Source organism: Salvelinus alpinus, chromosome 36, assembly GCF_045679555.1.
Source record: "Salvelinus alpinus chromosome 36, SLU_Salpinus.1, whole genome shotgun sequence".
Lineage (NCBI taxonomy): Eukaryota > Metazoa > Chordata > Actinopteri > Salmoniformes > Salmonidae > Salvelinus > Salvelinus alpinus.
Genome location: NC_092121.1, coordinates 5,700,710 through 5,723,488, shown reverse-complemented (window position 1 = coordinate 5,723,488; position 22,779 = coordinate 5,700,710). Strand labels below are relative to the sequence as shown.

Below are 22,779 nucleotides of genomic sequence, written 5' to 3'. Positions count from 1 at the left end.
AGATTCTGGTTCAGTCACACATAAACCCCACCCCCCTCCTCGCTCTTCTACTTCCGTAAAACGCTTGCCTGCACTCTCTCTCTCCTTTGGAACAAAGCACTACTTTCAAGATGAAATTTTAACAGTTTCTTAGATTTTTTTACTTAGTGTGTGCTCTTTGTGACCGTGGTCCTCGAGCTTTTTAGGTGACTGTGTACAACGTCATCAGTTGCTGCTCTGCTCATCCCAGATGTCATCACGCTCTTCATGGTCAAGTATAAATTAACCACCCAGTTTCTTATTTCACTGTGCTATTCAGATGCATTGTATCTCTCTTAGCAAATGTAGCCTTCACAATGAGCCGAGTTCTGCATTTCACCCATTTATAAGGAGTCACATTTCTGTCTAAATCAGCATGGCAGGTTTATGAGACAGCACAGTACCGTTTCAACATTTAAATTGAGTTGTGGGAAAATAAAACCAACGCCTGCAGTTCAGTCAGGTGGGCACTAGAGGTGACCCGATACCTGATAATATATTGTATATGGTAGTTGACAGTATACTGCACTTCCATGTTTATTTCCCATTATCCTTAGGATTGGACATCAGGTAATTAAACACATCTGTGGTTTGGGTCAACTTCTAACATAGCAGCAATTTCAAATTCTGCTCAGATCAAATGTACTTTGTCTATGGTCCCTGTTCAGAAGTAGTGCACTATATGGTGAATAAAATGACAATTGTGCATTACTGGCACTTGAAAAATGTATCATCCTGTCACATTAATTTCTGGAGGGACAAGAGTAATTATGGTTCGCTGACTTTCCTTTTAAGCAAGAGATCATTATTCTACACACACACACAATGCAAGGGTATAAGGGTCAGCAGGCACAAGTGACAGCCATTTACAGAAGAACATTGAAAAGTTACAGTATTAAGTACAATATAGATTTTTATTAGTTTACTAGGTTGGAAATTAAGAAAAAAAGCAGGTTGTCTTAATGTTCACAATTCTATATTCAAGTTGCAATTCTTAATATCATTTCAACACATGACATGGTGTAAATAGCCAAGCCCATGAGGACAATGTTACACAATCCAAAGTGGTGTGAGGACCAAAGTCACTGCAAAAAATATCCAAAATCTCAAATCAAATGGAAAACGCCTCATATCCAACACTTATGCATTGGAGAACGTAAACAGTACAAAACAGTGAAGACAAGTTAAATTGAACCCGATTGATTATGCCAATATAGAAAGATACATTTTCTGGAAGTTTCTGGGGGATCTCTCACCAACCTAGTGTTGCCATGGAAACTGAAGTCATCACAGTGCATTACAAACATTTGCAAGAAACAAAAGAAAATACAGACCAAAGTACCAGAACTGCTTGGGGAATGTTTGATATCATTTTATTGTTTCTTTTCATAGCAATGGAAAAATATAACCTTGTACAAACGTAGTCGATTCTCATTTTAACAGCTTGGTGAGTGACCCTTTTCCAACTAAGTGCAGCAAGAAACCAACAAATGGGAACTGAAACAACCCAATTCACTAGTTCAGCATGTAGTTCAATAGATTTATTTCTGAACGGCATGCTTTAGGCAAGTGTGTGTTTGCTTGTTGTATTTTACCCTATGACGAGTAGTCTAAATTTGGCACTCGTTTTCTACTCCTTGCTCATCTTAACACTAAGGAGATGTCAAAGTGTAATTGTAGTTATTTTGGAAGTGTTCCCTTAGCCTTGATTGATCCTGATGCACTCAACGCATAAATCCTCACCAATTCTTGTTAACAGGGCTGGCAAGAAAGGGTCTGTTTATCTAGAAGCCCACACTGAAAATGAAGAGAAACAACTGATGCCATTAAAATAAAAAAAAATTGAAACAGTGAACATTTGTCAGTGATTCTCTTGCAGGAAATAAACACCTTCTTGCCAATTCACTCAAGTGCTGCCAATAAGTAATCTACCGAGCCCCCACTGCCCTCTCCCAAACAGCATCAGAAATATATCTTACTGAATTTGCGTCAAGCTTTATTATTTATTTGAAATAACCAGGGGGGGGGGGGGGTGTAGAGACGGTGAATCCCCTCCCTCACAGACACACACTTCATCATCCAGGCTGGTCAGCTAGCTCCACCCCTGCATTGCTGTGGGGGCTCCGTGCAGGGGCAGGCTGGGGGATATCAGAGAGGCTAGAAGTAGGAGACGAGGGGGGTGGAGACCGCCTGCTCGTCCCCCTCGTTTCATCTTCCTTCAACTCCAGCAGTGATCCTTTAGGCGCATTTCTAACACCCCAAAAGTTTGTATTTTTCAGATTCCGGTTCAGTTCACGTTTGCGTAAAATTGACCAAGTCCACAAGCATATAGTGCTTGAAGGAACCCCCCAAAAAATGACAAGGGAAAAAGTAAGTCTTCCACAGATCGGTCAAAGAGCAAAATAGTCGCGTTCTTTCGTGTCATGTTTTGTTTGTATTTTCCCTCAAAAGAAACCACATTTTGGCAGTTTTATTTCTCTGCTCTGGTGATCCTGTTGTAGACTAATATTAGTTTTTTTTTTTCAGAAGAGTTCTAGAACTAGCCGGCTACAGTGATCCACGTTTTTGTGTGGAGTCCTTGTCAAGTCAGAATCAGTCCACAGGTGGCCTTAGAAGAGGGGGGCGGGGGTGGCTAAGGAAGTGGTGGTGGAGGTTCAGGGGTGGGGCGCTGCTGGTCTCCCGGCAACTGCTGGAATTGTACTCAGAAGGTGGTGTGACGTCGATCCTCGCTCACTCTCGCTCTCACTCACACATTCTCAGACACTCATCTCAGCGCACGCTTCACTTCTGCTTTAACTCGGACACGACGCAAAAGACAGAAGAAATTCCAGTGGGGCGTTTTCATTGTTGTCCATCTTATCCCCAACCAGCATGAAATCTGTAGAGGGGAAAAGAGGAAGAAAAGCTTATTAGCCGAAGGAGCCAAAGTCCTGTGTTCACGTGCTCCATGCTCATAGAGTGATCCCTCTCATTCGGCTGCTCCAGTGAAATTCTGGTGACTTTATAGATATCAGAATTGGTCACCAAGTTACACGCTCTATACACGCTCTTTCATGAAATCACTAATGGTTACAATTTCACACCATCTCCATAATGAAATTTAAAAAATGGACAAGACTAGCACTTCCTGAATAAGTATCTCCCAATGCAACATTAACTTTCAAACTGTACATAGTTTTTTTTTATCCCTTAGCTATTCCCTTGCTGTTTTGTGATGCCCCAGAGGTGCTGTAGGGGTGACTGTCAGTCAGTAGGGCATTAGGTCAGTAACTCACCAGGCCTGGCTCTTGAGCTTGCGCAGCTCCTTGGTGGCCCATGTGGCCAGCGTCTTGGTCTTGGTGGTCTTGGACCTCCGGCCCTCCGTCAGCAGGTCGTTGATGAGGGGCCGCAGCTCCACCAGCTTCATCACGTCCTTCCCAAAGGCCGTGCACAGGTCACTGAGGAGAGAAAAGAGGGAGAGTCGGACCACATGTAGGACATTTTACGTCACAGGGGAGGGAAAGGGAAAAACTAAGCACGTCACAGGAACATTACTATTTACATACTGCAAAGGGAAGCGGAGGAAACTGTTTTACATTGATCAAGTCGCTGGAAACACGACTTCGATCTAGAGGCCTGCTACCTCAAACAACTCCTTTTCAAGTCTCTTACTGACTGGGTCTGTGCAGGTTTCAGATAAACGCTATTAAAACATCAGGGTTTTGAGTACAAGATCTCACAGACCAGACAGGCTTTCCTTAGATCAACAAAAATGTAAAACAAAAAAAATCCAAATTCATGAATCAGAATTCATCATGAAGTGTCTTTCATGCCTTGAGATCACCTGCCCTCCTCCATGCATCTTAGCCCAAGCTGCCCCTAACATTTTTTATGCGATGTCAAAAGCATCTTCAGTATTATTGTGATCCACAAAGCAAGCGTCACTACCACGGAGATAATCCTAGTTGCCTTACCCTATAAGTCCGGCGGCGTTTGCCACCACGCCGTCAGAGTGGTCCTCGTCTTCAGCGATGTGATGGATGAAGGACAGGATGAACTCCACTCTGGGCTGCACCAGCATCACGTCAGCTACAGGTAGGACAGAACGATGCAACGAAGACCATGTTCAGCGCAATTATGAGAATTAAGACAGGTGACAGATGCCCAATATTCACTCAAAGTTGCCATAATTCTGACGAAGAGGTGATTAAGGATGCGTGTTAGGAAAAGTGGCATTTTCAGTGTGCCACAATGTGCAAGTGTGGGGTCCCGCAAAGTCCAGTGTAGACAATGGCAGCCCTGCTACCTCATGAACACTGGGTGAAATAGACCCTGAGTTACTCTGTGACGACCTTAAAATCCCAGCTGCCACAGCTCAGAGCAGCGAGAGGAACAGGCGTCAGTGGAAGGACTTCTCAGTCTACTGTAAACACTAGTGCAGGAAAATCGTACATTTGGCACCTCAAGACACAATACCATAGTCGGCAAAACACCAAAATACTAGATCCACAAAATCTGTAGATTAGTTACGACAGTGGGAGGATGGCGGACTCACGGTGCACGTTCTCCTGGTCTCCCTTCAGGCCCTGGATGATGCCAGTGTAGGCCTCCAGACAGCCCTCCCGCAGCTCGTTCAGATAGTCCACCATGTCATAGTCCGTCTGCCAGGTGGAAGGAACCAAAACACACAGCAGATTAGAGGGACGGAGGACAGACCGCATCGAGGAGCGCAACTGTCATTGTTATCTATTGACCAATATAATACTAATATCCCTAACAAACTCCGGAAGAGGCAAGCTTAACAAGATTCAACAGAAATGCTCAGGGAAGAAACTTGTGGGGTCCCGCAAAGTCCAGTGTAGATAATGGCAGCCCTGCTACCTCATGAACACTGGGTGAAATAGACCCTGCGTTACTCTGTGACGACCTAAAATCCCAGCTGCCACAGCTCAGAGCAGCGAGAGGAACAGGCGTCAGGGTCAAACGAAACAAGGGGATGCCAATGTGGTAACAGTGCATGTCCATCTGTTCTACCTTGTCGACTTGTGCCTGCGACGCCTGCTGCAGCGTGTCCAGGACGATCTCCAGGTACTTCTTGAACTCCCCTCCGATGGCCAGGGCAATGTCTCCAAACGCTGACAGGATCTGAGGCTTCACTGACCGGTGCACATTCTCATTCTGCAGGGGAAACACACACGCCCTTAGTCAGTACAGGTGAAAAACTATGAGTATCTACAAGACTTAACCTAACCCATATGAACAAAGAGCTGGAATCATAACCCTTTTCTTCCCAATAATCTTTAGTTGTTGTTGTTGTGTCTACGGTCAGCTTGACGCCAAGGCATTTACACGCGTCTACAAAGTAACCGATCAATAAAACAGAGGCTGTAAATTTGCAATAAGACTCAAAATGTATGGTCCTGTACATTCCAGTATTGATAACGGTAGCCTTGGCATTACCAACACAGCTGGCAGAAACTAAAGTGCAACTCACCCCCAGGTTCTCCAGCAGGAGCTGCATGATCTCGTCGCAGTAAGGCAGGATGTTGGACATCAGGGCTCGGCACAGGTCACACACCAGGCCCACCGCGGCCAGACACACCTGAGGGAGGGAGGGCGAGTGGTGTAGCTAGGTGAAATAATTGAGTGTTGACTCTCACAGCAAGCATTACTAGAGGGTACTTCGCTACTAAATCAGTGCATTTCAAGTGTGGGGTCCCGCAAAGTCCAGTGTAGATAATGGCAGCCCTGCTACCTCATGAACACTGGGTGAAATAGACCCTGCTTTACTCTGTGACGACCTAAAATCCCAGCTGCCACAGCTCAGAGCAGCGAGAGGAACAGTCGTCAGTGGAAGGGAGAAATCTTGTTTTTTTACTTTAAGAGATTAATATGAATATAATCCTTGAAAAATCATAGAACCCACTTGATATTCTGCATAATTCTTCAGTCCAATTCCCAGGAAGGGTTTAAAGGCATCCATGTATTTCTGAAAGTCAGCACCCAAAACTGAGGAGGAAACATAGAAGACATTACAGAACAACATTGAATATGGTTACATGCACACAATTATTGTGAATAGTCAAAATGAATGACAATTCGATTTAATTGTTTAAATGCTTTGCAAAAAGAACAATTTCCCTAATAATCCTGTTTATATGGACATATCTAAAAATCAGTCTACCTGCACTTTGATAAATGCAGAAATTCTTCAATCAAAATAAACATTACCATAGCGACCATGTCATTTTTGGAAAGCCTATTTGATTCTGAGTTCGGAGATATAAAGTTTGTATGTGAAAACTATTTCTAAGATTCAAACTTTCAGTTGGTCCAAACTCACTTCACTCGCGCAAAAGATGGAGGCTTGAGTTGCTGGTGCTAGCACATGCACCGATTAAGCCGTTTATATACACCCTAATCTTTCGAAAGACACCTGGTTTTCAGAGCCGTTTTAACTGGCTTATGTTTACTTTGATTGTGACCTTACAGCGATTAAGATAAGCAGAGTAATGTTTTTACATGACTAATGCCATACTCTGCCCACTGCCATAACATGTGACACACCATATACATACTGTAAGAAGCGTGGAAATCAGTTTCACATTGACCAAGCAGCTGGAAACAGGTCTCAGATAAATCCTATTAAACATCAGGGTTTTCAGGGTTTTGAGTACAAGATTTCTCATCACAGACCAGATATGAGGTTTAACTGCTTAGATTCACATAAACATAATCCATCCTACTAAAGTGGGTGGAGGGTGTGAGTAGAAAACCCTGTGTGTGTGTGTGTGTGACCTATCAAAAAATAAAAACGTTAAATTTACCCATCCACCACAGTGTGACCTTTTTAAATGGCTTACCTTCCACCAAGGTTGAGACGGCCATGAGCGCATCCTCCTGTACGCCCCCGGAGCCGGCGGTGTTCTGGAACATTCTGAGCAGGGAGGCCATCACCACGTCTGAGATCTGCAACGCGTCCTGGTGCTGCACCTTCCTCAGCACATTCTATAGAGAAGTGGGGAGGGAAAGGGTTAACCTAACATAGCAAAGGCTAACTGAAACGTTGTTTAGCTACTGTGATGAGAAGCGGGAAAGGAGAACTCCAACCCAGAAGTAGTTTCCTGGCTGGGTGTCCGTCTACGGCACCTTTCCTCATAAAGCCTTCTCCTTTCCTAGTACATTTTAGATCTTGTCTGTGCAGGTCTCAGATTCTTCCTATTGGTGTCATCGGGGTTTTCAGTACACGATCTCGTCACAGATCAGACAGGTACTAAAAATGTGTATCACTTTTTTCCTAAGGCTTTAAAATACTCAAGACCGCTAAATATATCCATGGAACACCCTAGGTATTCTTCTTCTACCTCTAGTTCGGGGAGGTTGAAATAGTTTGAGGGTCAAACTGAATGAAGTCAGCTCGTCTCACCTGCAGGGTGGCACACAGTAGAGACTGGAGGTCGTTGAACTGAATTCTGTCCGACGTGCTCTGGATGTGAGACTGAGGAGAGAGAGAGAGAGAGAGCACATGAAATCAACAGTTCCTTCAATAGGAGTTTATTCAATACAGAAAAGACACCAAGCATAATGTCTAATAGTTTAAAGTAGGTCTCAGATAAATCCTTAAGTAAACATCAGAGCTTTTCAGAGTAGTGAGTACATGATTTCTCATCACAGACCAAAAAGGTTTCCCCCTTTTTACCCCCCCCCCCCCCAATTTATCGCTCTCTCCCATCCCTCCTCTCTCTGTTGGGACCCACCTCCATCTGCAGGACCTGCTGCAGGCGTTCCATGATGACCAGGGTGGTCTTCTGCACGGCTGGGTAGCAGTCCTTGGCGCTGTTCTTCACAATCTCCATCAGGGCCTCGTAGGCCGCGCTACGCAGGTTGTTCTGGTGACCGTCCGGCCTGGTGGACACAGAGGGAAAACATTGATTTATTTCACTTAAAATCATTACTATGCATCAGGAAAACAATATATTACTTGCATTTTATATGATACAGAAATGTGTGCAATTCTTAGCAAAGAAAATTGATGCATTTAAATACATAAACCTGAACGATCTAGGATGACGAGACTGGATAAGAGACTCACAGCCTTCAAAAGCATATGTACAGCTAAGGGCGTCAAAGGATTTCCTGTGGAAGTAGATTTTAACGCCATTCTACATCTCCAAATGCATTTTTGTCATTGAAGGCCTCAGATATTGTGGTAAGGGTTATCCATCACATGTTCAGCGTGGTGCATGATTTCTCATCACAGACCAGAGTTACTCTCCAGCTAACTCCAGAAATCCTCCAGACAAAATGTCTAGTTTGACCTGCAAAGTTGAGGTTTCTAAACCTCTACAGTCCTGACAATAGAAGGTGACGTTCCATCCCCCTGTCCTGCCTACCTGTCTGTAGTTTCTAGGAGTTTCTGGACGATGAGCTCGAAGGAGGAGGAGAGGCAGTACGTGGCAGGCTCCTCCTGGTCCTCCGCTGCATCTGTGGCTTCGTACGCGGCTTCCGCCAGGCTGGAGAAGGCCTGAGGGAGGGAGGGAAAGGAGGGAGAAGGGCATTCATATGAAAACCATGAATCATTATTTTTGGTCCTTAAAAAAACAAAATGTCTTTAGCAGGTCTCAGATACTGTGGTAGGGGTTATCCAGCACATATTCAGTGTGGTGCATGATCTCCCGTCACAGACAGGTATCTCTCTCAACTACAGATACTTTGATGCAACATATTTCACTCGAGTGGGGTGGACAGATCTAAGGCATCCATTGTAAATGAGCAAGTGTCTTTGTACTGTGTGTGCAGTATATCATTGATGCTTGTGGTGATGAAATCCTTATCTGTGGGATTAACAAAGTACTACTGCTGCATGTGTGGTGGAGGCCCACAATGGAAATAAGCTATTCAACGATCGCCGTTATCCTCAATTTTAAATGCATTGTATCCACGTGTTGTCGAATTGCGTTTTTAAAAAGGGTAAAATAAATCAAAAAGCGGCTCTAGCTTGTCTCACCCAGCAGACGTTGGATGCGACGCGTGGCTCGGCCCCCAGGCCCTCGATGAGACACTGCAGCAGAGGGGCCAGGTACACCTCGTTGATGGCCGCCTCCGGCAGCAGCTCACAGATCCTGCCCACCGTCCAGGCCGTGGTGTCCCTCACCACAACACTGGGGTCCTTCATCAGCTCAATCAGCGTGGGCATTGCCTGGGAGGGGAGAAACAACAGCAGATTGGTCATTAACCCCAGTAGTATCAATGAGCAGGGGGGGACGACAACACATGACGTCTCCCCATTTAAGAGCGTTGAGATTCTATGAAAAGCGCTATAGAAATGTAATAAATGATCCTTTATTCATTAAGTACTGTTAACCATGGTTCAAGAGTAAACAGACCGGCATGGATGGGCGGAGAAAGGAAGGTACTGTTAATATAACAGCAGTATTCAGGTGTAGTGAGAGGCATAGGCTGGAAAGGGAGGGCAGTGGACAAGATTTTACAACAGTAGCGTCTGTCAAATATGACAAATAGGGAAAGGGGCCACCAGGGATTGTCACAGAGTCTCTACAGAGTAGGGCTGGGAATTGCCAGGGACCTCACGATACGTTAAGTATTAAGAATCTAAATGTATTTGCGATTCGATAGTGCGAATTTATTGTGATTCGATGTTCCAAACATATTGTTCAACATATGTCTGCTGCAGATGGACAAGAGAGCCATGAGAAAATTAGTTTCAGTCATTCCTACATAAAAAGATGAACAAGCTATGAAGGAAAAACAGGAATTTTGGTGCAGGAACAGCCAACTAGCGCAAAATATATTGCGATATCGTCAAAACGACACGAGTTATCAAAAACAATATTCCGATGTGTAACTTGTCGATTTCCCCCCCATAACTACTACAGAGTATGCCTAAATCCAGCTTTACTGAACTGGTCTGTGCAGGTATCAGATAAATCCTATTTAAACATCAGGGTTGTCAAGGTTCTTGAGTACAATCTTTTTCATCACCGACCAGATACAAGGTTCGATACTGCCTTATTAGATTCACATATTTCCGTTTTACAACGGAAACAAGATTTTATATAAACGTCAGGTAGTCCCGTGTCAGTTCTTTTGAATTTGGTGCCTAGTGAATGACAGGTTTTATCTCTGATTATGGACACTTACACAAGCTTATCACCAGCTCACTCTGAGATAAGCACCCACTTCAGTTCACAGTTCAATAGGGCTTGGGGGGGGGGTCAAGGATTGGGGCATAGTCTGTATCCCAAATGGCACCCTATTCCCTACATAACGCATTACTTGTGTCCAGGGTAGAAAGTAGTGCACCAAATAGGGAGCCATTTTATTTATTTTATTTTATTTTATTTAACCTTTATTTAACCAGGTAGGCAAATTGAGAACACGTTCTCATTTACAATTGCGACCTGGCCAAGATAAAGCAAAGCAGTTCGACACATACAACAACACATAGTTACACATGGAGTAAAACAAACATTTGAGACGTAGCCATACACACAGCCACGAAAGAACATAGTGGTTCAGCTGATACCGCCTCAACAGCCTCTCCAGTCCACCCTACTTGTGAATGCACACGTCTGTAAATACCCAATCACCCTGGAAACAACTTACGGTAGATTGTGGTTCATCTAAAAATTAACTGAAACTTGCAGATCGCTTCATTATTAACCATAAGGGAGTTTAAGAACACACAGAAAAGACTATGCTTTATCTGATGGGCGTGCAACACAAGGAAACTGAGAAATGCTTGCAGCCTAGAGATAATGACCTTTACAACAGATACATTTCTACTTGGCCACAAGCAATTCTCTTCCTTGCTCGACACACCCATCAGACGGTGGATTGTTAAGTATGCATGTTAGTCTATGCTGCTGTGAAACTCCACCGAAACTTCCCCTTGGGAAAAATCGGTAGTATCAGTATACAGCGGTAACTGGTGTAGTGACCTGCATGACAAGGGGTTTGAGCTGGTTGGGCCATGCCTTAGCGATGTGCAGTTAGCGAACGATTCGTTCTTTTTAAACAACTATTTTTACTGACTCGAGACGCATGATTTGTTCCACATGAGTGACTGGTTCATTTTAGTCTTTCGTTTTGACCTGCTAGTACTGGCCGCAGTGAGTCCTACCTACAGCAAGATCAATACACACTCTAGAGACGTGCTCCGACCACCAACCATCGGTCATACGCGCACAGGGAAATAGATCATAAGCAACGAGAAGAAAAATACATGTTTACAGCCGATAATTGATCGCATGGTGCAAGAATGACTGCAATCAATTGATTATTGAATGTCATTGACGCCGTTTTTTTTTGGAACCAGAGCCTCTGCTCAACAAACTCAACAATTAATCATTCTGGGGGCTGCAGTTTGAACATTGTGCTCGTCACCCTCACGGGAGACATTAAAGGTATGCATTCCACCAAGAGTCGTTCACAATCTCGTCCGGTTGGAGCCACAACCTTACCTCGTTTCAAATGAATAAAAAAAATAATCTTATTTGTGCCCCTAGCAATCAACAAATGTACATCGTTTAAAGCAGAGTTTCACATGTCTCAATCACAAATGACAGCTCCAATATGCTCCCTATGGTGAACGAGATGTGTTCAAGAGGCTTGTGGAATCATGACTCGAGTTTTCAGTTTGTCGTTCACCGGTCGGGGGTCCTGCGTGCTCTGGGCATTACTGACTCAAATGAACAAAAGGAGTCGAACGAGTCGTTCACCGGTCGGGGGTCCTGCGTGCTCTGGGCATTACTGACTCAAATGAACAAAAGGAGTCGAACGAGTCGTTCACCGGTCGGGGGTCCTGCGTGCTCTGGGCATTACTGACTCAAATGAACAAAAGGAGTCGAACGAGTCGTTCTTTTGACTGAACGAGTCGACAAGATCCGAGTCTGTCAAAAGAGCCAAACATCCCATCAACACTATGCCAAGAATTTCCTAACAGATAGTCAAGACTCCTCTCCTATCTGATATGTTAGCTGCAGGTTGAGATCATAATATGGTGGCGTTCCGTTTATGTCATGTCTTCATGTCTAATAAAAAGCATGACCTGGCGCACACCCAGAGAAAAGTATTTTGTGCAGAGGTGCTGACTAACAACGAATAAACTAAGATATTTAAAAAATTGTTGCACAATATATATATAAAAACGCCCAGTCATTTATTGGGTAAACCGACGTTTCGGCATCACTGCCTTCTTCAGGGTAATGTCATGAATACTTGAACCAGGTTATGTAGACAAAGACTGCAATTAATGCAAGCAATGACAATAGTGAGGGGTGTGTCATAATTGTTAGGCTAATTAGAAAGAACCGAGCGAAACCGTTACAAGAATATGTTGATTTGTCTTCATGTCTACATGTGGTGAAGCTAGTCACCTGGATGACGAGGGGTTTGAGCTGATTGAGCTCGGGCCCCTCTAGGATGGAGCCGAACGCCATGACGGAGGCGTCGCGGTAGCGCCAGTCGGGGTGCTTGATGTGCTCCTTGATGAAGGGCAACACGTGAGGCACCACGTCGTCCTCGCAGCACGTGGCCAGCAGCATCAGGCACACGCCCGCCGCCTTGCACGGGTTCCAGTCGTCGTCGTCGTCGTTCTCGTCCTGAGGAGGAAGCGAGAGGGGTGAATGAGAGGAGACGCATTTACATGACACGTTATAACATCGAGAAAAGGGAGGGATAAAACCAATGTCTATTGACAGAGGAACATAGACGGGGGGGTGGAGGGAAGGAGAAGTATGAAAGGAATCTATACTGGACTTGCACATAGGAGAAGTGAGAGGAAATACATTTACATAAAAAAGGTATGCCGGGAGAAATGACCCGATTGTGTAGAGGGGAAGGAGACCCAAAGGAAAAAGCATACATTTACATGAACAGGTACCTATTGCATATCAACAAGGACATTCTGCACAAAAGGACACACAAAATAACAGATATCAACACAAAGGACAGACCAAATGGGACACACAAATTCAGCTAGACAAGTACAGTGTCTCATTAAAGCCCCTAATAGATAGACTGGGGTGGCACGTACAGAAATCCTCACCTCCCTGCTGGACTTCACTTGGTACACTTGTACTTATTATAGAATGGGTGGTAGCAGTAGAACACAGTCTTCCTGGGGGACTATCAACTATTTTGTATGTGGTATGACACACAAAATGGTGGCGCCTGGATGGGTGAAGAGCCACCCCCCCCCCCCCCTTAATACGGGCTCCCGAGTGGCGCAGCGGTCTAAGGCACTGCATCTCAGTGCTAGACGGGTCACTACAGACACATTGGTTCAAATCCAGGCTGTATCACAACCGGCCGCGATTGGGAGTCCCATAGGGCGGCGCACAATTGGCCCAGCGTCGGCCAGGCTTCGGCCGTGATTGTAAATAGGAATTAGTTCTCAACTGACTTGCCTAGTTAAATAAAGGTTAAATTAAAAATACATGTCTGCAGGTCTCAGATATTGTGGTAGGGGTTATCCATCACATGTTCAGCGTGGTGCATGATTTCTCATCACAGACCAGACAGGTTTTCTAGGAGGTAGAATCTTAATTGAATCTCAAGATTAAGGATTCTGCCAGCTAGATGCATTAGTTTTGTACAGAGATTTTAATACCAGGAAATGATTCACCCATATCCTTATCAATCAGGTTCTGTCTCACTCTACAGGATCATTCTAGGCTATAAAGGTATTATCGACAGACGTTTTAGTGTCTCTGGCTGACATTAAATCATGTAGAGTCACCACCGCTGCCCTGCTCTCCAAGGACAAACTGGCTGGGGATGCCTTCACTTCCACTGGCTGGCTTACCCTGTCCGGGTAAGGTTTCAACACCCTGTGGCTAGCATTTTTCACATGCTTCACATTAATCCAAATCTGTTTGGTCGATTTCTCCCTCCGCCAACCTCATTAACATTGTTTCACTTAGAATTGTGTGTGGACCGTGCTAGCTAGGCTGGGCTGTGAACTGCAAGGAATCTTGCCTTGTGTTCAACACTAAAAACTGCAGACTGAAATGTGTGGTGTGCACAGACGCTTCACTTGAATTGTGTCCTTCAAATCTGTGCCCTAACGTGTAACGAAGAGGATAACGAGGTGTAAAATGACTGCCGCGGGCTCTTCTCTTGGGTACCTGTTTGGTGAGTGTCTGGGTGAGGATGGGCACCAGGTATTGCAAGGCTCCTTTAGCATAGAACTTGCTGGTGTGCTCCGGGGGCCGGCCCTGCTCCGATGCCTGGGGAGAGAGAGAGAGAGAGAGATGTACCAAACTTAGAGGAACATTTGCCTTTTTGTTGTTGTGCAACTCTCCGTTGTATTTATTTTGCGTCTAAAATAAACACCCTCAAGGTAAGGGTGTCAGCTTAATGGCTGACTAATGGTGTGATAACAAAATAACAAGGTAGATGAAGGTCTCAGATATTGTGGTAGGGGTTATCCATCACATGTTCAGCGTGGTGCATGATTTCTCAACACAGACCAGACAGGTGAGCTATATCGTCACTCAGCAACACGGCTAACTGTGACCCTTTCTGGTGTTATAATATATAAACCGTGTGTACATTTACATTCGTACGCTGCAGTGTTGCCTTGTGTTTAGTTACTCGAGTTAAAAACATTTGAAAGTGCGTGTGGGGGGGCTCACCTCAGTCGCTTCAATGGCCAAATCCATCTCCTCGTCGCACACGTTCGACCAGAACTCGATTCCTTGTAAGGCAACTTCATCAATGTCACTTTTCATGGCTTCTATTGTGATCTGTTAGGGGGGAGGGAGAGGACAGACCAAAGGGAGGGGTCAGGATGTTCATTTTAAAGGAGCGTCCTTGATACGGACTACTGGCCTCGGTGTCCGTGCAGGTCTCAGATATTGTCGTAAGAGTTACACATCAGGCGTTACAGCGTCGTGCATTATTTCTCATCACAACCCAGAGGTCAACAAGCGACGCTACAATATCAGTAACTGATAAGGTTCATCAAGACCTTGGTTTGGAGTTCTGCCTTAAGTTCTTCAGAAATAAATAGAAGCACATCTAAAGACAACAGAGCAAGACCAAGTTGCTGCATGGGGGTGCTTACCGCAAACAGTGCTGGGCCCATGTACGTTTCCATGTACTGATAATACAAAGACATTATCTTCACCAAGTTCTGTAAGGCAGCCACTCGTACCTGTGGGAGACAGACATTGCATTTCACCAACATTGGTTAAGAATATGATTATTGGCTGAAAGCATGAATAAATGTGCCAAAAAAGGTTTTAAATAGAAAAGAGAAACTCACGATACTCACTCTGGTGTCTGGGCACTGTGTGGCCTCGCAGACGACCTGCATTATAAAGTGCCTCTCCGTCTGGAAAACACAAACCCATTCACTGTTATGACAGGCCCATAGAAAAATCATTCAAAACCCAACCTTGTGTGCAGGTCTCAGATATTGTGGTAGGGGTTATCCATCACATGTTCAGCGTGGTGCATGATTTCTCATCACAGACCAGATAGTGAAGTCGATAAACAAGCTCAGATTTGTCCATTTCTGGGGTCACATCATGCAACAAAGGAGGAACTTAAACACTAATATAGTGGGACACAGGCAGGGCGGGGCAGGAGACACAAACACACCTCTTTGTCAAAGTTGGCTTTGGTGAACTCCAGTGAGTTGAGCAGCGCGTTGGTGGCAGCCAGCTTGACGTTGTTGCTGGGCTCCTCCTTCCTCATGCCCTGGATGATTGCTGTCAGGATCTGGTTGGCGTTGTCCTGCAGCTGCTCAGGGTCCTACAGTACAGGGGAGGAGAGAAGACAGTTGTTCATGGAAGTTACGTCTGCTCTGCAGCGAAACATGCATTGGAAAACAAAAAAACAAAAATGTAGTCTAGGTTCGATTTTGGAATCTTGTCTTTGTGCAATTGTAATTGAGGACACAATGTCACAAGTTTCATATTACAGTAGATAGATTGAGGTTATAACCACTGTATCCTCATGTGAGCAAGTGTGTGTGCCAGGGGCACTCACTATGTCCTGGCAGATGTATCCAATGGCCTCCAGGGTGGACTCCTTCATGTGCTCAGTGCTGCTGGGGTCCGTCACATTGGCCACCAGCTGGGGAATGAGCTCGGGCCACTGGGTGACGGGGATCTCTGCGCAGGCAATGCCAGCCACGCACTGGGAGGCCGAGCTGGGCCGGTACGTCTCCGTGCCCAGGGTCTGCAGAACCTGGAGAGGAGTGAAAGGAAGGGGGGGGGGGGTTAGAGGTGAATCAACTGGTGCATTTTGCTGGGTGAAGCCAAGTGAGACGGAGGACATAGGTTCTTATAGGAGCCAAGGGCTTTTGTCAAATTAGTCATTTGGCAAGGTAGGTTTCTGAGGGAAAATAATTTTTTCAGTTCTAGCCAACTGAAGCTAGAAAGTATAAATAAATCTGCACTAAGAGGTGGAAGAGGAGTTTCTCCTTACAAAGTTCTTGATCTCCCTCCGGGCGTTGGCGTCGATGGCAAGCCATCTCTGCTGGTAGCGTGTCTTCACGTCCGGGTCTTTGGAGGTGAGTGAGTTCTTCACCTGCAGCCCTGCGGCCACGCGAGCCACCTGGGTGTTGCCAGGGTTGGCGAGCACCTTGGAGAGCTCCACCAGGAACGTGGGCTGGAGAAAGGGAGAGTGGGTGGGGAGAGTTTTTAAAATGTATTTCTACAAAATCCGACCATAAGACGGCAGTGGTTTAGTAAAACACAGGTAAAGAAAAACAAAAATGGTCATCACCACAGTCCTTAAGTCCCAGGCATGAGTAAGATTTCACTGCAGTGATTCTGAACAATGTTCAACAGTTACATTCAGCAACTGAAGGATGTAGGAGGCTAGTAATCAATCAACAGACATGACGGAGCAGGTTTGTATGCAACAGCAAAACAATTGACACTAAATTCAGTAGACACTAAAGTCCATTCATGCTGCAGTCAGTGAGTGCCAGCAGCGGGCTCCACAAATCTCTTTTGATCCATGTGTGGTGGTTTTAAATCAGATCTAATGCGTTTGTGTAACCAAAACAACAAACTGCTAAATTCATACAAGTCCTGGTGAGTTGTTTAGGTCTCTGTTTCACATATACAGTGCCTTTGGGAAAGTATTCAGAACACATGACTTTTCCCACATTTTCTTACATTACAGCCTTATTCTAAAATGGATTAAATAAAAAGATATCCGTAGCAATACCCCATAATGACAAACCGAAAACAGGTTATTTTTGCAAATTTAAAAATAAACAGAAATACCTTATGTACATAAGTATTCAGACCCTTTGCTACAAGACTCGAAATTGAGCTCAGGTGCATCCTGTTTCCATTGATCATCCTTGAGATGTTTCTACAACTTGATTAGAGTCCACCTGTGGTAAATTCAAATGATTGGACATGATTTGGAAAGGGACACACCTGTCTATATAAGGTCCCACAGTTGACAGTGCATGTCAGTGCAAAAACCAAGCCATGAGGTCGAAGGAATTGTCCATAGAGCTCCGAGACAGGATTGTGTCGAGGCACAGATCTGGGGAAGGGTACCAAAAAAATGTCGGCAGCATTGACGGTCCCCAAGAACACAATGGCCTCCATCAATCTTAAAATGGAAGAAGTTTGGAACCACCAAGACTCTTCCTAGAGCTGGCCGCCCGGCTAAACCGAGCAATCGCGGGAGAAGGGCATCGGTCAGGGAGGTGACGAAGAACCCGATGGTCACTCTGACAAGCTCTAGAGTTCCTCTGTGTAGATGGGAGAACCTTCCAGAAGGACTATCATCTCTGCAGCACTCCACCAATCAAGCCTTTATGGTAGTGACCAGACGGAAGCCACTCCTCAGTCAACGGTACATGACAGCCCGCTTGGAGTTTGCCAAAAGGCACCTAAAGGGCTCTAAGATCATGAGAAACAAGATTCTCTGGTCTGATGAAACCAAGATTCAACTCTTTGGCCTGAATGCCAAGCCTCACATCTGGAGGAAACCAGGCAACATCCCTACAGTGAAGCATGGTGGTGGCAGCATCATGCTGTGGGGATGTTTTTCAGCAGGGACTGGGACACTACTCAGGATCGAGGGAAAGATGAACAGAGCAGTAGAGAGACAATTGATGAAAACCTGCTCCAGAGCACTCAGGAGCGCTGGGGCGAAGGTTCACCTTCCAACAGGACAATGACCATAAGTACACAGCCAAGACAATGCAGGAGTGGCTTTGGGACAAGTCTCTCTCTGCATATCCTTGAGTGGTCCAGCCAGAGCCAAGACTTGAACCTGAACAAACATCTCTGGAGAGACCTGGAAATAGCTGTGCTGCAACACTCCCCATCCAACCTGACAGAGCTTGAGAGGATCTGCAGAGAAGAATGGGAGAAACTCCCCAAATACAGGTGTGCCAAGCTTGTCACGTCATACCCAAGAAGACTTGAAGCTGTAATTGCTGCCACGGCTGCTTTAACAAAGTACTGAGTAAAGGGTCTGAATACTTACAAATGTGATTTCATTTTTTTTTTAATAAATTAGCAAAAATGTCTAGAAACCTGTTTTTGCTTTGTCATTATGGGGTATTGTATGTAAATTGCTGAGAGAGAAAAACAAAGCTATAACATAATGTGAAAAAAAGCCAGGGGCTCTGAATACTTCACGGAAGTAACTGTATACTCGTGGTCTTTAATGATAATGTAGGACAAGAGGGCACCACAAAAGAAGGCCATTTAGCAACACTTGTACCATGACATCTTCTGACTACTGATTTGGGTCAAACTCCCTTCATAGTTTTTGATGTGCCTAGCCAATTATGTGACTGATCATTAACAGAGCTGCACAGTCCAGCAAACAAAGCCATAGACCTTTGAGGTACCTTGCGGTTAAGAGTGTTGGGCCAGTAACCGAAAGTTCGCTGGTTCGATTCCCTGAGGCGACTAGGTAAAAAAACAAAAACACATCTACCAATATGCCATTGAGCAAGGCACATAACTGTAGCTGCTCCTGTATGTCGCTATGGATGAGTGTGTCTGCTAAATGACTAAAATGCAATATATATATCGCTATTATTTTGACTTGAAAAGCTACATAAGGACGTGTGGCCAAATAAAATGGGAGATTACACAATCGATGTTTAGCTTTTGACTACTCTGCAGAATATATAACTTGTACGTAACATGCACAATATAGAGTCTAGCATGAGAAACGTTAGGTGGCAGATGTAGGTACCATGCCACATCCGTTCAAATGAGCCCTGCACACCTTTCATAAACTAGCTTTTTCTATGGGGATCTGCCACTGCCCAAAATAATTAACATAGCATAAATGTTTCGTCAAAAAACAGAGTGCATACACACAAGCTGACTCATATTTCAAAGCTAAATAGCTATGCAAAAATGTAGTTCAATGACAGATGCCTATATCACGCCTTACTTCCTCTTCTCTAGCCAGCTAGCTACACCCTCTTTCACTTTCTACTCCAAAAAATGCAATGGACATCTGTCAGGGGGGAGGAGTGCTCTTGCTCACTAGTAAAAGCCTATCAGGCAGCTTTCCGGTTAACTATTAGTTACATGAATAGCATATGGAACCAAATGCAGCTATAAGATTACAACATGTTAGCCACATGTGTCCATATCAAAACAGGGTAATCCGCCCCGCTAGTGATCCATCACTATCAGTGAACTCATTTTTCGATGCCGGGGTTATACTGCTCAAGTGAAATTAATCTGAATGAATAAAAAAATCGCTGAAAACGCGAATTTATCGAAATTTTGTTAGTTCCAAGTGATCATGCCAAGGCACTGGAATCCAACAATGGTGTAGCTGGTGTGCTAGCTAGCTAACGTGGGTTAATGCTAGGTCTCCATTCATTCGCGAAAGCTGAGGTGTGTGACGCTGCTGCCATAATGTTGCGATGGAGAAAGGGCCCAGTTGAAAACGCCGGCAATTCAATTCAATGCGCTCATGCCCTGTGTTTCTGGCGCCAGACCTGAATGTGACCGGAATATATTATCCGTCTGGACTGATAAAATTTGTAGTTATACAAACCAAATTTTCAATTGCCGCCTGCTCCAGAAACTTCTGTGCCGCCTCCAGTTCATTTCGATCTGAGGGGGCGAGGGAAAAAATGTGAGCGTTATACTATGTGAATAGCTACTGCACTTGTTAGTTAGCTACAACATGAAGCAGCAAAGTTCTGTTAGCATGCATCTGCAATTCCTACATTGCCTGGCTAGCTAGAACGATTAGCTAGCTAGGCTACCACGATTACCTAGCTAACATTAGCTAGTATGTACAGTGCGCACCAGTAATCACATTCACTGCTACTGCGATAATTGGGAAATCTACTTGGGAAATTGTGGGTGTACGTTTCCTGATGCGAGATTAGTTCGTTAACTAGTTAAATTAAATAGACAATTTATCAAGCCTTACTAGTTAGATAGGTGACCCATGTCATGCAACACGCTGGCTACCGGGGATGCTATGCTCACTAGCGGATAGCTACTAGAGGCCAACGATTAAGTTAGCCATCGAGCTAACCAACTCGTATTAAACTATTTAGCTAACGTAGTTCGCTCTACATGTTACATCACCACGGGCAATGCACAAGTGTTTACTTCACTAGCTAGCGTTTACGACCTAATAAGGTTTACATGATCGAGTCCAGGCCTTATCTATTTTTTTTCACATCGGCACATCATGCACATGCTAGTTATAGTACTTAGATAGTAATCTTTAAAGTTAGCGGGCGTGCAAGGCAGGGCCGATTTAGTTGCACATGAATGGCTAGTTAGCCAAGTTAATTGATAGGTAACAATACGTATCAAACCAGTAAAAATATCACATCAAAATGACCAACTACGTGGGTGACAACTTTTTCAACGGATAATACATTTTGACAACTGGCAGCTCTGTCAATGCCGCCCAGATTGAACTATTAACAGTGCTAAAAGTTAGCATGTTAGCGAATTCACCACAAACGCCGCATCCGCAGAGTGAGTAGGCCGTAACATTAGCAGCCTAGCTAGCCTACTGCTAGGCATTTCCTCCTCCCTTTTTCTGATTTAACTTTCACCGTTAGCGTTATCAAATACAGATATGTGAAGTTGCTGGGCCTAAACTCTTCACATGGCAAATGTTAAAGATAAGTATATGGAGCTGTATAATCACCTGGAGAGACAGTTTTTTCGAGGATTGTTATCAGCTCCATTCTGTCCCAACCACTCTACACAGAAGTCGCTAGCTAGTTAGATTGCCGCGCACAACTCAACCCCGGATTATATTTCTTCAGTGTTCAACCAAAGTAACAAGACCGTGGATAAATCAATGAAAGCCGGTGAGAAAAACATACACGCCCAGTATCCCCCAGCCGATTAGTTTACTCTGGATATGCGCTATTTCCAAACGCGGAACCTGAAAAAAAAATTGTTTAAGCAGCAATGCCGCTTGTTCATTCTGTGTTGTCGGGAGGGAAAGGGCCTTGCTCGACTCCCGCGGAAGGATATCACGCGCCGCTTCTATGAAAAAAAAAAAAAAACTCCTCCCTATCTTCCGCGCGAGCGCGTTTTCATGTGCGCACACCTTTTCTGGACCTTAAACATATTCATTTTTAACCAAAACTTGACGCTTGTTCAAATAGGTAAAGTATTAGCCAACTGTTGTATAATTGTTGTCTAAGTTGTAACTTTGCTGTCCTGTACTTAATCAACCATAAAATGATCTGACTTCTCAATAAATTCAAAACCAAATGTGGAGTGGACAAAATGGCTAGCTAGCCTAATGTAATGACATTTAACCGTCATTTAAATTGGTACAACTCATGTATGTATCTAAGTAATCCCCCTATACTTTATTATGTACTGCCTATAACTTTTAATTTCCAATTATCGTGATGGAAATAAGCCATGGCAGAGTGTACTAATAATTATAATTGTACAAAGTTCAAATAAATCGTCCCTTAGCCTGCCATCCAGGGCACTTTTGATTTGGTCAGTGATAGTCTTTGTTGATCTGTCATAGCTGCCCTCCAGAGCTGGCCAGTCGGTTTGTGCACCTGTATACTAACTGATAGCAGCTACATTTTATGGAACGCTGTTTGGGTCTTTGCGTGTCAAAAAATATGCACGTCAAATAACACTATTTTACGCGTTAAATACGCTTTTAATTTGACACGTCAAATAACACCGTTATATTATACAATGTTGTGTGTTCTGAATTTACACGTGCAAGCCAAGCGCCACCACTACTATCAGTAGCACTGTCAAAGCTGTACAAAAAAGTCAGCAAACTGCCACTAACGAAGTGTTTACAATAGCGCTTTGGTAATAAAGCATTATTTGTTCGACCGCAACTTCTGGGGAAGCTAGCTAGCTTTAGCTTGGTACCTAGCTAGCACCAATACAACCAGCCTGAAAACAATGACCAGTAGAAACTGCAGTCATTTTCATTATTCTTAGTAATGATTTAGGAATCCTTGTAAGTATTATCTAGGTAGCCACTTGTTGTTTGCCTATTAAAATTCAACTTCAGTTCATTTAAATAAATAGCTAGCCAGCTACTTAACCCTGTTGCCCAAAGCTAACGTTATAAGCAGTTGGCTAGTGATGCTCGACTATCCACAATAAGGATTAGGCACAATAGTGGAATGTGCGGTTTGTCTTCAAAATAAAAGTACCTATTTGAAATTGATGCAGAAGGTTACAATTGATGGAATTATGCCATATTTAGTCTAGATCATGTTAAACAAGGTTGGAATGTGAAGCAGTGAAATGGGGTATCATTCATATTACA

At 44.3% G+C, this 22,779-nt stretch overlaps 1 protein-coding gene and 3 non-coding genes across 5 annotated transcripts; all 4 read right to left on the bottom strand.

Moving 5' to 3' along the window:
* Positions 1-1,374: 1,374 nt before the first annotated feature.
* Positions 1,375-21,498, bottom strand: LOC139564924 (importin subunit beta-1). 2 transcript variants are annotated; one of them, XM_071384836.1, is made up of 22 exons: positions 21,160-21,498; positions 20,038-20,096; positions 16,459-16,641; positions 16,018-16,218; positions 15,628-15,780; positions 15,290-15,358; positions 15,089-15,178; positions 14,658-14,768; positions 14,148-14,249; positions 12,396-12,620; positions 9,005-9,196; positions 8,391-8,521; positions 7,755-7,902; positions 7,424-7,495; positions 6,861-7,005; positions 5,924-6,006; positions 5,492-5,599; positions 5,032-5,175; positions 4,553-4,658; positions 3,972-4,086; positions 3,294-3,455; positions 1,375-2,896 (listed from the first exon to the last, which is right to left on the bottom strand). In XM_071384836.1, coding segments are annotated over exons 1-22 (2,640 nt in total). In that variant the 5' UTR covers positions 21,200-21,498; the 3' UTR covers positions 1,375-2,895. The 2 variants fall into 2 exon arrangements, with proteins under 2 accessions (XP_071240937.1, XP_071240938.1); XM_071384837.1 differs by having other exon boundaries at positions 15,299-15,358.
* LOC139565576 (small nucleolar RNA SNORA79) lies at positions 4,255-4,399 on the bottom strand. Its single transcript, XR_011672942.1, has one exon. It is a non-coding gene; the product is annotated as a small nucleolar RNA SNORA79 (small nucleolar RNA).
* On the bottom strand, positions 4,830-4,973 carry LOC139565575 (small nucleolar RNA SNORA79). The gene has a single exon (XR_011672941.1). It is a non-coding gene; the product is annotated as a small nucleolar RNA SNORA79 (small nucleolar RNA).
* On the bottom strand, positions 5,704-5,847 carry LOC139565574 (small nucleolar RNA SNORA79). The gene has a single exon (XR_011672940.1). It is a non-coding gene; the product is annotated as a small nucleolar RNA SNORA79 (small nucleolar RNA).
* Positions 21,499-22,779: the final 1,281 nt, after the last annotated feature.